The following is a 16,175-nucleotide window of genomic DNA, read 5'->3' as shown; positions in this document are numbered from 1 at the left end:
TTACTATTTTATCCGGTCTGGTTTTGAGTATGATGAGTAAAGTGCTTGAAGCACTCTTCCTGGGGACGCTGTACCATACAGGACCGTTGGGCAAATAAGCCGGCTCCAGAAGGGTTAAAGGCGTCTGCAGTTGTGGTTCAGCTGTTCGGTTTTGTTGTAGATTGCTCTTTGATGGTAAATTAGGGTAACATTTTTTTCCAGAGATGTCACTTTTAATTCCTCCCATCTAGAATTTATTAATTGGTTGTGACATGCTGCGGGTACACGGAGGAACTGGAAGGTTTTGTGTTTTGTGCTTTCATTATGTAAATGTAAACAATCTCAGCAAAGAAGCTGGGACCTACTGTCTGGAGTATGAGGATGCACATAATTGAGAAGCAATTGATCAGTGCGGTGGTAATCTGCCAAGAAAGATGCTGGGTACTGAGCTGCTTCTCCCCTCGGGTATGCTTGGCAGCAGCGGGGTCGTTCATCAGTAAATTGGGGCGTTGTGTTTTGTTCATCACTGAAGTGTTTTGCCCTCCTGCTGACCAGCAGCATACGGTCCCTGGTGTTCAGCCGTGCATCGCTCAGACACGCCTCTCACCATGGCCGGCCAGGGGGCCTTTTGGCTTACCCAAATCCAAGAGAGAGGGAAAGCAGGAGCTAGAGGGGGTTGAGTTTTTACTGTTTGAGTCGGAGACGTTTAACTGAGCCAACTCCAGGTCTGACCTCACCTCAGCTGTGGTCAGTGATGGCTGCACTGGCCTCAGCAGCAGGGCTTACAGGAGGTATAAGTTGATTATCAAAGATAGAGGAGAAGCTAGATTACATTTCTTGAATCATTGGCAAACCTGTTTTTGCAGGCTGTGCTCCAAGCTGGGGTCCCTGCTGTGGCTGTGTTTGGTGACAGGACAGCTTTGCAGGGTGTTGGTGAGCCGCAGTTGCTCCTGTGAATTGCAGCGGTACCTTGAGGCTCCTTGTTCTGCTCCCAGGGGAAGCCGTGCTCTCTCCAGAGCCGAGGAGCTCATGTCTCATGGCTGCAGGGTGAGCTGCGGGTTGGTGGCTCAGCTAAGGCTGCTGTCTCTTGGGTCGGGGAATTTGCCATCTTCTGCTTGTGGATCACTTCCTTTTTGGCTTAATTAGTGGCAACTTTGTTAGCTTTGAAAGTGCAGAGGAGGTCCTGTCGGGGGAGATGCTACCCTTCTTCTCGTTGTCCGCTTATTTTAATATCACCGAGCATCGTGAAATGGGGAAAAGCAGACTGTGGCCCTCAGGGAGTTGAGTTGAACTGCGAGGTGCAGAAATCCGCAGGGGACTCAGCAGGGGCTAGCTTCTCGGGACAGCGATGATAGCGTTTGGGGTTTTGATGAGGTTTGGTGGGGTGGAAAATGGGAGATTTTCTGCAGCCGGGATTTTAAACTCCTTCTCCCTGAAAATTTTAATACAGAATCAAAGAGAATTTATAAAGCCAGATGTTATGTTGGTAAACAAATGTACATCACTGAAATCAGTGGATCTGCTTTGGTTGTCCATAGGCGCTGCAGGCAATATATATCCAGTGTCTGAGCCGATTGTTTGGTTCAGCATACCCAAAAAGGAGAAACGCTGTTTTTAGGGAAATACTGTAAGTTACTTATGAAACGTTATTTACCCAAAGTATTTATATTTTTAGAGGGGAGGGGAAAAGTTGTTAGTAAGGTGGTTCTGATACGCAGAAGTAGTTTGGAATCCCAGGAGAACAGAAAACTAGAATAAGTTGAAAAAAACCACTATTGAAAATAAAAAATGAAACTCTAGGCCCTAAGTCACAGTTAGAAAAAAAACCCCTGCAAAGCCAAGAAAAGGAAATGGGTAAAGCTTATAATAAAAATACAAAACAGAGATGGGGACTGAATTCCAGAAATTGGCAGATAGAGGAATTAAATACAGAAGCAACAACTTTTAAATAAGTGTGTGTTTGTCTAAAATATATGCAACAGTGCCCTTAATGCACACATACATATATGTATGTGCATATTGAGTGTATTTGTGTGCCTGTGTGTGCTACTAAGTAATTTAGTAATAACGTGGTACATAAAATCATATGTAGACAAATGCTAAGTGATGCACATAAGGAAAAGCAACTTTCCAACTTGGATGCATAAGGCTGGGCTCTGCACTAAATTTGGGATGAGACGTGGAGTTAAAGCATCAGGTTCTGAGCACGCCGGCTCAGCGCTCGCTAGCCGTCAAAAAGGAAATAATAAAAAGTTAGGAATTGCTGGGAACAGAGCAGAAAACATCGTTAATCCCCTGCAAATCCATGGATCTGTGGCATGCCCACATCTCGAATCCTGTTGTTTTTCTTTCCGCTCCTTCCCTCCCAACACTGCCACTGTGCGTGGTGGCATCAAGTGACAGAGTCTCTCTGTGTTGTGACACTTGCATCAATACTTAACGAGGCACGCTCGGTTGGGGTGGGGTCAGGCAGCAGCAATGGGTTTGCGGTGCGAGGGTGAAGGACTGCAAGCCCAACACGATGGGTAACACGAGGGGTCTGGCTGGCAAGACCTGTCCCCTGGGTCGGGGCACAGAAGGCATCCTCTAGGGACGGGAGCTGACAGGGGTTGCTTTGCTCTGTCACGGTGCCATGTCCCCCAGGATTGTCATGGGTAGCGCGGATTCAGGAACGGAGACTTGGAGAACTCTGAAGAGAAGAAACCTGCCTGTCTGCAGGAGAGTCTGTAGACGGTCTTGGCATCGCTTGTATTTAAGCACAGTGATAGATGTCAGTCAAGCAATCCACAGCCCTTTTGCTGGCCTTTCAGGTATTTTTGAATTGCATCCAAAGGAGTCCCAATTATAACTGTGGAAACTTGTCTCCTTCTTGAATACCTGCAGAGAAAATGTACTGAACTATGGGATTCATCTAAAGGTGGTCTCAAGGCAGGGCGCGGAGATGCTTGTAATTGATATTTGTAAAGGCGGGAACCATTTACAAAATGTGAGTCAAATCTGGATTTGGACTTTGATAGTTCTTTTGTTATGAAACGGGTGGTTGTTCCCATTCAGTGATTTGTTTTCTTTCTTCCCCTTCCTTTTCTGCCCTTGCCAGATGGGGAATACAGGAATCTGTGGCTTTGGTGATCTGAATACACGAGGGTATGATTTGGCTTGCCCTCTGAACTCATGTTGTTCAGCTGAACCCCTGCACACTGAAGCTATTTAATTTTACCCCGCTATAATTCAAACCCCCCCCCCCCCCCCCATCCCTTGTATTTTATCCCAGCAGTTAAACGAACTGTGCATCTTTCTTCTGGCAATGCTTCAGAATTCAGAATTTAACATATTGCTACAATTGAGAGCTCCAACTGCATCCCATCAGTGTGGATGATGTGAAGGCAGGAATAGCAGTGTAGATTGGGTGTTTTCCTGACACCTGGCCCTGCTTCTGTGACCCTCTAGTCTGAAGCCACTATATATATATATATATATATATATGCAATTTTCATAGTGGGAGTTTGCTGGAGCCTAGAGACCCAAGACCAGTGTCTTTCATTAGTGATACCGTGGCTGGGAGCTGTACTGCTGATGGCTGTTAGAGTGAAGGAGGAGCCCACGAGGATATTAAATGTCTCAGCATCTTTATAAAAATCCCAGTAATGATATAATTTACTTGTTGCCCTGGCTGGTTGTAGTTGTGGTGATGAAGGGCAACTGTCCTCTAGTGAGTATGGCTTCTTGTTGCACAGAAACTACTGTTCTCCAAAGCAGGGTAATAAATTTCTGCAGAGAGATTTTTCGAGTCGGGCACCATGTCATCTGGAGACCAGGAGCTGTGTATTCAAGCTGAAAGAAAAACACAGATGTTGGCCACAGAAGTGCCATGGTGTTGCTGGTTAGATAGTTGCGGGTGCCTTTGGGGTGCATGGTCAGCATGGTTAAAAATGGGCCAAGAAATCCTCGTGTCTCCTACTTTGAATCTCTTGGTAGAAGACATGAAAGATGGGGTGCATCTTCTTCACCTTCAGACTTCTGTCGTGTATCTGAGTTGGTTCTCTGAACTGCTGTGGAGAGATGGGCACGTTTGAAGTGCCCTCTGGTCTGTGCTAGTGCCTGCCGTGGGATGGGGTGAGTTTTGGCTGTCCTGGTTCTTTGCAGCACACACGGGTAGCTCAGCTGCAGGCGTGACATTGCAGATGCCAGACTGGGGCTGGTGAAGGCCATGAAAACCTTTGCTGTTTCTCTCATTTTGTTTACCTCGGCATGCTGGGTCTCTCAGTTGATGCCTAAGATGTTTTCCATCAGAAAAACATTCACAAGTGCCGGGAGTGGCAGACCAAGCCAGAGGAGGCTTTCTGAGCTGAGACTGCTTTGAAAAGCCCAGGGGCTGAATGCAGTTCAGAGCGGCTCTGGGTGGCTTCTTTTCGGTGGTGGCTCAGCCTGCAGCTCCTCCTCGCAGTCTCCCCTGGTGTCACACATGGCTTGAAAGGCGGGTGGTTTGGGTGGGGGGTACAGAGCTGCAGGAGCTCAAGAGTGGAAATTGGGTTTGACTCTCCAGCTCTTCCTGGTTCTTCAGCACGGCTGCTACCAGAACTGCTCTGGAGGTGGGCTGGGGTTTGAGGGATTTCCCCTGCTCGCTGCCAGCCCTTGATGCTGACATTGAGGTAGATGTGATAAGGTGAGCTTGCAAATGCAAAACGCAGGGAGCGTGTGGCCTCTGTGCTATTGTCTCCTCTTTCCCAGCAGAAGCTTTCCTGGGAAATGTAGGACCTGGAGATGGAGTGCTGATCACTTGCGTTGAGGAACGGTGTCTTGTCAGCGAGTACTGCGGAGCTGCGCAGATACCTAAGGGTATCACGGAGCTCCTGCAAAGCGGTGCTGCAGTGGGGACCTGCAGGTAGGTCGGGGAGCTCCGCAGGCGGCACGGGGGACCAGCGCCTGAGCATCCCCAGCCTGCAGCTTAGCCTGTGCAATTGAAATGAACAGCCAGCCTCCCTGCCTGCTCCGGCGGACGGGCAAGCCCTGCTAATGAGGGAAGTAGAGGAAGAAAACTCAATTGGGTAAATTTCCCTGGAGCTTCCGCTGTGAGTCACCTTCCTGGCACAGGAGGAGATTATCAAGGCAAGTGTGTTAATGTTGCTAATAGGCAGGCAATAAATGGGGATGCTAAGATATGTCACTGCAGAGATCTGACTTGATCTGTTGTCAGAGTGAGTCTCCATCACCGTGAAATCTCACAGCGTGTCCTCCTGGCAGAGGCAAAGCCTGGGTGAGGGACGCACCGCTGGCCCCCTCGGCCAGGCAGGTGTTGTTTCCCCTTTTACCTCCTGCTGTGGCAGAAGGAAGGAAGTTTGCCGCTTCTTACATGTACGGAATACAGGAAATTGTATGTTTGAGACAGAGCATTGCAGTGTCCGAAATAACCGTGCTGCGTTATTCCCCAGTGTGAGATTTAATTAAGTTCTGTGACAGTGAATTTAATTATACCCCATACTGCAGTGCCCTGGATGGATATTTAATGAAGAAGTGGTGTCTGTCTGGAAGGGAGTTCTTTTCTTTGTCTTTAAAATAAGCATTCTTCGTTGCCAGTAGTCCGTGTTGTTTCTTCCCCTTACTTTGTCTGCAAGCGGTAGGAATTTTAATAAACCTGCTAAACTGAAGCCATTGCTATCCCAGCAAGTAACTGTGTTTTTTAGCAAGAATGGAAGGCATAAAACAAGTGGCTAAATTGGAGTTTGGGTTTTGCAGATGGTGCCAGGGAATTGGAATGACCTTTTGGCGTTCTCTCATAAACACACAAGTGTAATTTTTCTGTTATAAAAAAGGGAGGCAGCAAACTCGGAGGAGAGGCGATTCCTTCAGCTTCTCGCCTGCCTGCGTTTGGAAGAGGCTCCAGCATCATGAGGTTGGACGCTGCCCTCTTGGATGCCAGGAGACTTTTGGCGATGCCGGAGACCACTTTGATCTCCAGCAACAGGATGCGGGGTGTTTGGTGTATAGTGTCTATAAGAAAATGGGTCTTTAAATGTAGTACCCACCTGTGGTCCCCCTGTGTCAGTGGGACTCATGGGAACGACACGCTGCTGACAACTGAGCCATTTTTTGTTGCTCTATTTAGGAGTCTAAAATTAGGTTTGAAAATTACGGCTTTGTGGACTTCCCCTCCACCACACGGAAAATCTAGGGCAGAGGCAAGAGCTGCAGCTGACTTTGGACCATTGCTCCTACCACAAGCTGATCTTCCTCCATTTGCTTTGGGAAAGGCTCAGTTCAGGGCCCGGGCTTTGACTCATGACAGCAGGGTCAGCTGCAGGGGTTATGTGCGACGTTGAACTCCTGCAGGCTTGGGGCCTCTGGGTGCAAGACCCCCATTTGTAGACCCTGACTTAAATAACTCATATTCTGGATGTTCCCTTTTATCTGGGAGGGATGCACGCTTTTAATAGCTCTGTTGCTTATTAGCAAGCCACAGTGAGATTTTCGAGACCAGCTAGTGACTGCCAGTGTCGCGGGGAGGGGAGGGACTGGGGTTTCCAGCAGACGAGGTTTCCAGATGGCTGGGGGTACTTAGCACCTTCCGGTAATTGGCATCTTCTTGGCACCTCGTGCACATAAGAATGGGAGCAGCGTGCATCAGTCACGCTTCTGAAGATGGGACTCTTCCAAATACCCTGACACTAATTCACAGATAAACTATAATTACTGGATATTCACTGAATGCAGAGTGCTTTTACTCTTTAGATTCCTTGCTTCACTCTTTGCATTCAATTCTAACTTTTAATAATCTAAGGTTAAACTTTTCAAGTATGTAGGTTGTCCAGTTAGCTTTAATTAGAAGACCTCTCTGTGTCGTGGGCTTCTTTAGCAACCCAGCCAAGAAGCTGATGGGATGTTTTCCCTGACTGTGTGCACAAAAATGCATGGAGTTATTTGAGGAAATCTGAAAGAAACTGCTCGGGTTTTTTGGTTTGGGTTTTTTTTGGCGGGGAGAGGGGGGTGTCTATACTTAGTTTAAACACATCTTCAAGCTATAATAAATGCTTCCTAGCCAAGAAGATTCTACAGAGATGTGGGGTGTAATTACAAGGGAGGCAGGAAAGCAGTGCATGCACATCTGCAGTAGCATCCAACTGCTGGATTTCTGAGTAGGAGTTGACCTGATCTGCAGCCGAGCGTAGATGTTCAGCAGCTCCCCAAGTTGTGGCCTCTCCCGTGAAATGCCATGTTCATGCTGTAGGAGGTGAGCGACTGGATCTGCTTCCTCCTGCTTGGCAAGAAAAGTGAAAATACAAACTGATAATAGGATTTCAACAGACCAGGGGGTGGAGGGAGGAAGATGCCATGAGTTTTTACACTCGCAGTGAGATTTCTCGTAAGCATGCTGAACTTTGGCTGTTGCGGTTGTGAAATTGGAAACTTTATTATATAACTGTGGTGTAGCTATTTCGTAATAAAATGTCCTTTTTGAGGGAGACTTTGGTTCACTCAGGTCAGAATAGTGAAAATGAGCTACTGAAGACAAAATGGGGAGGGTGGGTCACGGTCAAGGTGAACCTAAAACCTTGAAATACTCGTGCTAGGAAGCCCTGATAATCTGCGTTCTGAAATATCAAAGTTGATTGGAAATTGCAAATCCAGTGGCAGGTGTCTCTAATAAATCTATCAAATCGAGATAGATTGACAGGTGATGCTGTATGATTGGAGAATGCAAATCTAAGCAATTCGTGTACCCACAAGTGTTTATTGTATAATTTTACAGGGGAGCTAGTTTAGCACTAACACAGAGCCAGCTCAGTGCGGAGAATGCAACAGCCACTTACCCACATCCAGTGATGCAGGTTTTGTTGAAAAATAGTCAAAGTCAAGCTATAAAACACTTCTGGCTACGGAGCAGGCCCAGCTTTTGTGCACTCTGCCAGTCTTAATGTGAAACAAGTCCCCAAAGTGGGGGAGGGCATTACGTGTTAGATCCACACAGTGAGTTGGCTGGGCTGGAGACAAATACTGCCAGTGGAAGGGCAAAGCAATATTGTCTATAATTCTAGATTCATCCCTGTGTGTTTGCAGGATAAATAAATTAAATTGTGTGATGTTCCTCATCATGGTCTCTGGAACCCAGGTTGGGTGACCCAGGGACAATCATCGACCTCAAATGAAAATGCAGCAATTCTGAAATAGTGTGAGGATTTGCCGTACTGTATGTGTTCATGTTTATAATCACGCATTTTATTTTGTTAAGGATTTGTAGAAAATTAAAGGAAATCAAAATACTAGTTTACTTTTAAACTTCACTGTCACAGGCAGACTGGAAGAGGAAGCCATCTGTATTTTGGTTTTAATGTTTAGAAATGGAAAAAACGGAGCCCAGATGTGGATTGGCAGCCCTGTTGATGATGTCTTTTCAGCTCCCGGAGCAGGAAGAATATCAGACAGGATTTCTGAAGTGGTGTAAATAAGGGCCCTGGGGCATTTCTCATGCGGCAGGACTGTTTCATTTTTTAAAATAATATATAGAATTAAAATGTATATGGTTTTGTTAACTCTACTGCAGAGCAAAGAACGGCAAGTCTCATGTTTGGCAGGGGAGCCAGGAGAGGGCAGATCTCCGAGGGGGCAGAAGGTATTTAAGACGGGCATTACGCGAAGCCAGTTGTGCTGCCAGGGTCCGCCCACTCCGTTGTCAGCTGAGAGGAGGAAAGAAAAACCCTACAAGCATGACAGCAATGTGAAAAAATGCAGCTAGATAGCGGCAGCATAAATAGGTTGCTGTGGTTTTGTTCTCTGTGGGATGGATGTGAAAGCCTTTGCTGGGGATTATCAGGATCCGCTTGGGCACAGAGGTGGAAGGGCTTGGAACAAGTACTTCTGGCTTTGTCAGGATTGGGTTTCTCACTTGGTTTAAGAAAAGAGGAGAACAACTCACTGCTTCCCTGTCCTACCAGCTTGCCAGCGTCTCCAGACTGTTCCTTCTGCTGGTGCCACGGTGTCCCGCAGGAGTACGCTGGCACCACTGGAGACCTTCTACATACCTTTGACCAGCTAGTCGGGGAAAAAACCCGTCACCTCATTTCTCCTTCCTGAGTTTGAACTGGTTATTTGTAGGGATCCCATTCCCCCTTTCCAGACCTCCTGTCTATCTCCAGAGTGTGATGCCCTTCGAGTGGCGTGAGGTCCTCTGGAGCCTTGGCGTGCTGGGAGTGTTTGGAGCGAGGGCTGAGCGTCTGTGTGCTGCTGCTGGCACTCGACCTGTGCAGGGCCTTGAGGGCAACGCGCTTCTGCTGCTGACCACAGCTGAGGACGTGCTTCTGGTGGGGTAGTGCTATCACAGTACTGTTCATGGCGTGTGCAGACCGCTCTTGTGCATGTGGCTTGGAGAAAGGATTAAGATGCATATGCATGGAGCATTTGGAAGTCACGCAGTTTTACTCTTCCCTCCAAAATGTATTTTCCTTTCAGAAATGCTTATTGTGAGCATAACAGTCTCAACTCTTCTTCATTTTGTCTTCCAGAGTAAGGAGATTGGCTTACAGATGCATGAAGAACTCCTGAAAGTCACCAACGAGCTTTACACGGTGAGTAATGAGCTGATCCTACCCATGTCTAGCCTGTGCAGCGAGGGGAAAGTAGGCAATGTCATTTGTTAGAACAAAATGTCTGTTCAACGTTTCGGTGACTTGAGGAGGCTCACTCTCTCTCCTGCCATCCTGTGGTACAGCCCGTTCGTTCCTCTTGCACGTGTTAGAAACGTTTCACTCTTCACTGGTTTTGACAGCAGCAGAGGAGGATTTCCCAGCAGTCCTACCGTGAAGGGCTTCTGTGGCCGCATCAGGCAGCAGATCGTGCCGTCTAACTGTTTCATTTAAGCATAAATGGAGATGTTTTGGGCATGATCCGGTGCGATGCCTGGTGTCCGTAATGGTCTCACCTGCCGGGCCTTCTGCACTGTGTTGCCTTTAGGCCCCTTTCAGTTTTCACTCGGTGATTTCTACCAGGTGCTAATGGCTCAGAAGCCATGCTTTGAGTTGGCAGTGCCAATTTGTGGCTGAAACCTGACCTGCTCATGTGAGTCTGGTGGCCTGTGGATGACGACTGAACATGACCTTCTGCTGAGGAATGCATAAAACTTTTAGCTCGTGTGTGTACTCAGCTTCATCTCCCTGCTCCAAGGAGCACTTTGGTTGGGGAGCTGTCTCTGTGCCTCCGGGTGAAATTGTACGCTGTTATTCAGGACATTGCTCTTCAAGCAGGTTTTCATAGTAGAGCAGTAAAAGTCTTTGTGTTACTTCTGTCTCTCGCCCTGTAGCAATTGGTTTTTTTATTTTATTTGTGGTTTAGGATCAACAAAGCAATATAAAGTCTGTCTTGTGTTGGAAAATTGAGATGACACATTTGCTTTCTTTGGTTGTATCTGTTACTGATACATAAATAACACTGCAGTAGGTTTATTCTTAAGCAATCATTTTATTCCATCTTTTTGAAAAATAGACCTAAACAACACAGCATGAATGATATTATTTGAAATTTCTGCCATAAATCTTCTCTTAACAGGTTTGTTTCTGCATTGGTTGTTGAAGAATTCAGTTTTTGTGAAACCTGCAGTGTGGGTGGACAGCCAGGTTGGATTAAAAAGCCTGTGTGAGATTTGGGAGTGCGTTGTTGATGGTTGAATGTCACAAGCTGTTATGGTGACTAATTAAGATTAATTACAAAGGCAGCATGACAGATGCAAAACAAGGAAAGATTAACAAGGGCTGGGATAACCTTAATACCTGCGGACCAGTGTACTCAGAACCCAAACACGGGACAGGAGCATCACCTGAGGGACATGGTTAGGTCAGTTTGAGGATCAGAAGTGTGCTGAGGTCTGAAGTGCGTGCAGTTGGCCAAGGAAGAGCATAGAGTAATTTTGTTCCCGCTGAGTCTGTGGCAAAACTCGTCTTCACTGGAACTGAGATTTCCCCCCATTCATTGCTTTGCTCCCACATGCTGAGCAGAATGTGTTTGAATGGTGAAGCAGACTGGAATGGCTGGAAGAGCTTTGTGTTTTCTTTGAACTGACCTTGCTGCTAAGATAACAAACTGTGTCATCTGGCTGGGAAGGAGCAGGGAAGAGACACGCTTATTTCAGAAACGATGATGAAACATGAAGAAAAAGCAGGCCCTGTCTGGCAAACAAGATCATCTTAAATCTGTTCAGTGCAAACCAGCTCCCCTCCAGTCAGTAGTTTTCTGTCGCTGAGACGTCAGGTAAAACAGGCTTAATTGCATACTTGGCTTGCAGGTTGATCCAGTGTGCTGGCGTTGCTCTGGGACATCTTCGGGACTGACCTGGAGTTGATGTGTTCATTGCAACATGTTGGGTACCCAAGAGCAGCACATTCAAGAACCGTGGCTGCTGACAAAATCAGATACAGAATAAGGACCCCTGTCTCAAAGGACACCAAGCTGCTTCTTGTAAAATGTCATCTGTCTGCTGTCAATGCAAGGAAGTCGTTATCTTGCCTATGGCCAAGCCTTGTATCCATAGTACATCTGTGCCCTGGCTAGGCTGCTTTTTAAGCCTTTCAGAGGGGGATTCTGTCCACTGTGTGGAAACTATATAATTTTTTTACAGGCTTCTCAGGCATTCACTGTCTCAAACTTAAGCCAAAATAACTGAATTGATTTTAATTCAGCCTTGTTGCTGTTCTGATGCAAGTCACCCTGTGGACTTTCTGTGTGGAAAGAACTAAACCCAAAACCCACGCTGATTTTGATTAAAAAGGAAGTAGATGACTTTCATTCTGAAGTAAGAGTTGCTTGTGACCAGTTTTGCACAGAAATAATTTAGCTGTGAATTAAAGCCAGCTTCATTCTTTTGATTCCTGCTTACAGACTCCAGCAGACAGATATCAAGTTGGAGTCCATAAAGGTTGGAGGTTCTTTGTTCCTCTGCTCACAGGTCCCTTTCTGTATTGTATGCATTCCTATCTGAAGAATTCAAGCCAAAATTAGGGTAAGAAAAACAGTAACCCCAGAGCACCGTTCTGGTAGTGTTTTCTGTAGGCTCCGGCAATGATGTGTGATTTGGTGTATGGCACTAACAACGGGCTATTTGATGTATGGGCTTTGTTTGCCATAATGCAGGGACACGGCTATAGCTGAAGGCAGCCCGTTGAAGTGCACAGAAGTACTGTGATGTGAACCGCTGCGATTCTTTGTCGCGAGGTATTATAGAAGAGGATTAATAACTGTGAAATGAATTGTATTAATTAGAATAATATCTACAGATACATTACCCAGGTTAAAAATAACAACAATAGTCATAATTCCCTGTGTAGCAGGACATGAATTGGCTGGAGGAAATTTTCCCTTTCCATCGGGAGCGCTGCAATGGGAGAGGCCATGCTTCCGTGGTTAGCAGGTGTTTTCTTGCGAGTGTCATGCTGTAGAAATCGTTGACTGTATCACACGGTAGAAATGCGTTGATACGTTGCTCTGTATCACGCCATAGAAGTCTCCTCTGAAAAGGTCGTGTTTGCTTTCATGCTCCCATAAAAGACCAGGGAGATGGAGGTCAGCGTCCATCAGTCTGATGGACTTGTCCCTTTCTCAGACCTTACGCCATGGGCGTCCCTTAGGTTGTACCGTAGGCTCCATCCAAAGAGGAGGGGGCTGGCCTCTTCGGCAGGCTTTCACCCGTGGCCATGCGCGCCTCTGCTTCACCCTGTGCACTGGGCTTGTGTTTGGTCTCCTCAACTTCGGGAGGGCCTGAGCCTGTGCTTAACACGGGTCGCCCGGTTTCTGATCTGGCTCCTCTGCAGGGTCAGAACCTTAATGATGAGCTGTTTACAAATATAAAGCACTTCTAGTTGAAGATAGCAAACAGTGCCATTTATGGCCGGTATTTTGGCAATGGCCTTTATCCAGAACATGTTATTAATATTGGAAAACACAACTTGTGTTGTTAAATAACTAACGAACATTGGAACATATTTTTCTTCTTCCACTCCAGCTAATTAACTTATTTGCAGAAAAGATCCCAGGGACGCAGCTGTGGCAGTTTTTCTTTATGACACAATAGTGTAAGACAGGGACAGCGTGACTTGATTGCAAGTGCCGAGAAGGCACAAGGGAATTGCGGATCAAAGGGCTGATTGCTGCAGTGCAGGTAGTCCCCATTCAAAATTAAGGCAGATATTAAAACAAACAGAAATATCCCCCAAATTTTCAAGTGCGAGCTGTGCTGCATGGCAGCTGATGAGGAACACAGTCGACAGAGTGAGCTGTTTAAGGCATCTGTTTCAGCAACGTGGATGCCGAAGTCTGGGGAAAATATTTTAACATGATCAGGTTAGGTCCTTTGCACTTTGTTAAAGAGACTTTTAGAGAAGTTTTAAACCTGGTTCCCATGTTACCTTTTCAGGTTCAAGCAGGGATAAATTATGGAGGAGGAAAAAGGGCCTTCATTAGGGAAAGTTTCTCTGGTCATTAGCAAATAAGTCGGTAAGAGCCTGTGCAAAGGTACCGGACAGCAGGGGGGCTCGGACCCCCCTTGCAGCACTCTGAGCGGTGGAGTCCTGCCTTGCGCTCCGGCTGCCGACGTTCCCCTGCGGCCGTGGGGGCCGTTGGAGCCAATGGGCTACAGCAGCGTGTCCCCAGGCCTGCGGCAGAGCAGCGTAGCTGTGGGTGAACGGAGACAACCGATGAATTGTGCTGAAGTTTTTCTGGTTAGGTAACCTTCTCATAACCTTCTCTTTTTCACAAAAATCACACAATTTGGACCACTGTTTATTTGTTGGGCTTTTCTGTTGCATTGCGTTATGGCCTCTCTGGGTGCTGGGGAAACCTCTCTCATTACTGCCGGACTGCGCTGAAGTGCAGGACTTTTCTTTTTCACTTTCCTATTAGTTTTTCCCAAAAAGATGGAGACAGCGAAGATGAGGAGGGCTCAGCGAAGCCCTCTAGTCTTTCTCCTTAGGAAAAACCCAGAAATTGTCTGTTTCGTGTGTGTCCTCTGACGTTCAATGCAGAAACTGCAGTTTGAAATACGTGGCTCGAATCTGTGTTAGAATTTGCAGGATTTTGAAATAAAGCAGCTCAGAAACAAGGCACAAGCCTTTGCTTACTATTCCTTGCAGTTGCCTAAAATTGTAACTCCCAGCGATGGCACATTTGTGCAGGCTTCGATGCGGCATTTGGAGCTCGTTTGCAGCTGACGTTTGTGCTTGGCAAGAGGAGAGATCATATGTTTCAGCCTAACCTCATCCAAGTTAAACACTCCTCGGTTCCTGCTGACAACCACAGCTGAAGAAAACTGTATTTTCTTCATTAAGGCTTGTGCAAAGTTACTCTGCTTTTGTGGGTTCCTGCTCCTTTTTAACTCATGGGCCTCAAGGCGAGCCTGTCCCGGTGCCATTGCCGGCGGTGTCCAGGCACTTTGCTTGAGACTGATCTTCAGCAAGAAGTCAGGCATCTCGAGCCTTGTCAAGGCAATGTGAAATAAAATATTCAAATCCTGAAGGGAGATGATAAAAGGGGACAATGTGACTAAAGGCATAAAGAGAGAAGAGCAGATGTGTTCCTCTTGCCAGCTCCATTAAAATGATCACAATGTTCCCTTTGGGCTTTTGTATCTGAAAGGAAAGGCTGTGGTAGAAGTTTTGCCTGCAGCAGTTTTCCTGGCAGTAGATCAGCATGGTCTATCCAGAGTCACTGATGGCGATCTTGAATTTAAAGGACTAGGTGTTGCTGCAGTCCACCCTGGCACTGGCTGTGCTTACTGGTGGCAGCAAGAGGACAATTAAGTGGTGATAGGAGACAAACTCCATTTCTGCTTGGAAATTGCAGCTCCTTCACCTTCAAGATGGGATCTACTGTCAGGATGGTAGAACGGGTTACGTTGGTGGGTTGGCTTAGCAAGTTCAAGTGTAGGAACAGAGGGGTTGGGTCAAAAGTGACTTCAGGTTCATTTTGGCCTCCTCACAGTCTCTTGTCATGGAGACCTTTATCCCAGCTGCGATGCACTAGAAGTTATTTCTCATTTCCCTGTAGGAAGATACACAGTGCTCTTTGAACGCAGGTGTGTGCTGGAGGCACATCTCAGCCTGTCCCTGCAACGGGGACTGAGCGGGGATAATGCTTCTTACACCAGCTCTGTGCCATTTCGAAATAGGGCTAGTGATGGGGTTAATTTTAGAGGCTTTCCCTTCCCACCTTGTTCCATGATGCCATAGTGGCCTCAAACAGCCCTGGCACAGCTGAGACTGCTCCATGCTGTCCACGGCTGTCATCTTCTCATGCACTCATGCTTCTTGTGGTTGTGGGGCGCGCGACTCACAAACTTCTGTTTCCTCAGGTGATGAAGACCTACCACATGTATCATGCAGAAAGCATCAGCGCTGAGAGCAAGCTGAAGGAGGCGGAGAAGCAGGAGGAAAAGCAGTTCAACAAGTCAGGGGACATCAGCGTGAACCTGCTGCGGCACGAGGACAGGCCTCAGCGGCGGAGCTCCGTCAAGAAGATTGAGAAGATGAAGGAGAAGGTGGGTGAGAGGGAAGGACAGGGGAGCCAGGCTGGGGCTGGGGCTCCCTGTGGGCAGAAGGGTTTGGCTCTGGCCCTGTCCATTTTCGTGCAACCGTTCCTGTATCCCTGGGCAGGGGTTAGGGAGGCTGTCAACTCGTGTGTGTGTTTTGCTGGAGGGCGGTCTGAGGAGGCCATAATGAGTCTCTTTACTGCTTCTTGGCTGTGGAGAAGTGCCGAAACCAGCCGGTAGCGAGGATTTGACCCAACGTCGGGCCGGCACTGCTCAGCAAGAAATGGGGACGGGGGACATTGGGCAGCGCAGCCTTGGAGGGGGTGGCGGACCTGCATGGGAGCCATGTGGCCACCGGTGACATCTTCCAGGCTGGCTCTCTGGAGGGTGGGCTGAGAAGGATGGCTGGAGGGGCCTTGGAGGCTGATGGCTCCGAGAGCACACGGCAGAGACGGGTGGTGGGAGGTGCTCGTACACCAGCTGCTCGGGCTGGGGCCCGTGGGTCTCGCTGGGGGCTTGACAGTGCCCCGGCTGGGACCTGAGAGGCTGCCCTGCTGCCGAGGAGAGCAGTGCACCGGTGTGCCTGGACCAGCACAGTGATGCTTTCTGATCCAGACAAGGGATGCTGCTATGGGGGGGCTGCCATTTCTTCATGTCTTTTTTTTTTTTTTTTTTTTTTTTAATAAACTTTTTAAAA

General features: G+C 47.4%; 1 protein-coding gene across 1 annotated transcript in view; it reads left to right on the top strand.

The window, feature by feature from the left end:
* SRGAP3 (SLIT-ROBO Rho GTPase activating protein 3) overlaps positions 1 to 16,175 on the top strand; it is an 84,166-nt gene that overhangs the window by 26,349 nt on the left and 41,642 nt on the right. Inside the window, exons 5-6 of the mRNA XM_009283720.2 lie at positions 9,474 to 9,536; positions 15,302 to 15,487. Coding sequence (XP_009281995.2) covers positions 9,474 to 9,536; positions 15,302 to 15,487 — 249 coding nt within the window. The remainder of the gene's footprint in view (positions 1 to 9,473; positions 9,537 to 15,301; positions 15,488 to 16,175) is intronic.

The sequence above is a fragment of the Aptenodytes forsteri genome, unplaced genomic scaffold (assembly GCF_000699145.1).
Source record: "Aptenodytes forsteri isolate BGI_AS27 unplaced genomic scaffold, ASM69914v1 Scaffold267, whole genome shotgun sequence".
NCBI classification, from domain to species: domain Eukaryota; kingdom Metazoa; phylum Chordata; class Aves; order Sphenisciformes; family Spheniscidae; genus Aptenodytes; species Aptenodytes forsteri.
This window is presented reverse-complemented; position numbering and strand designations above follow the sequence as displayed.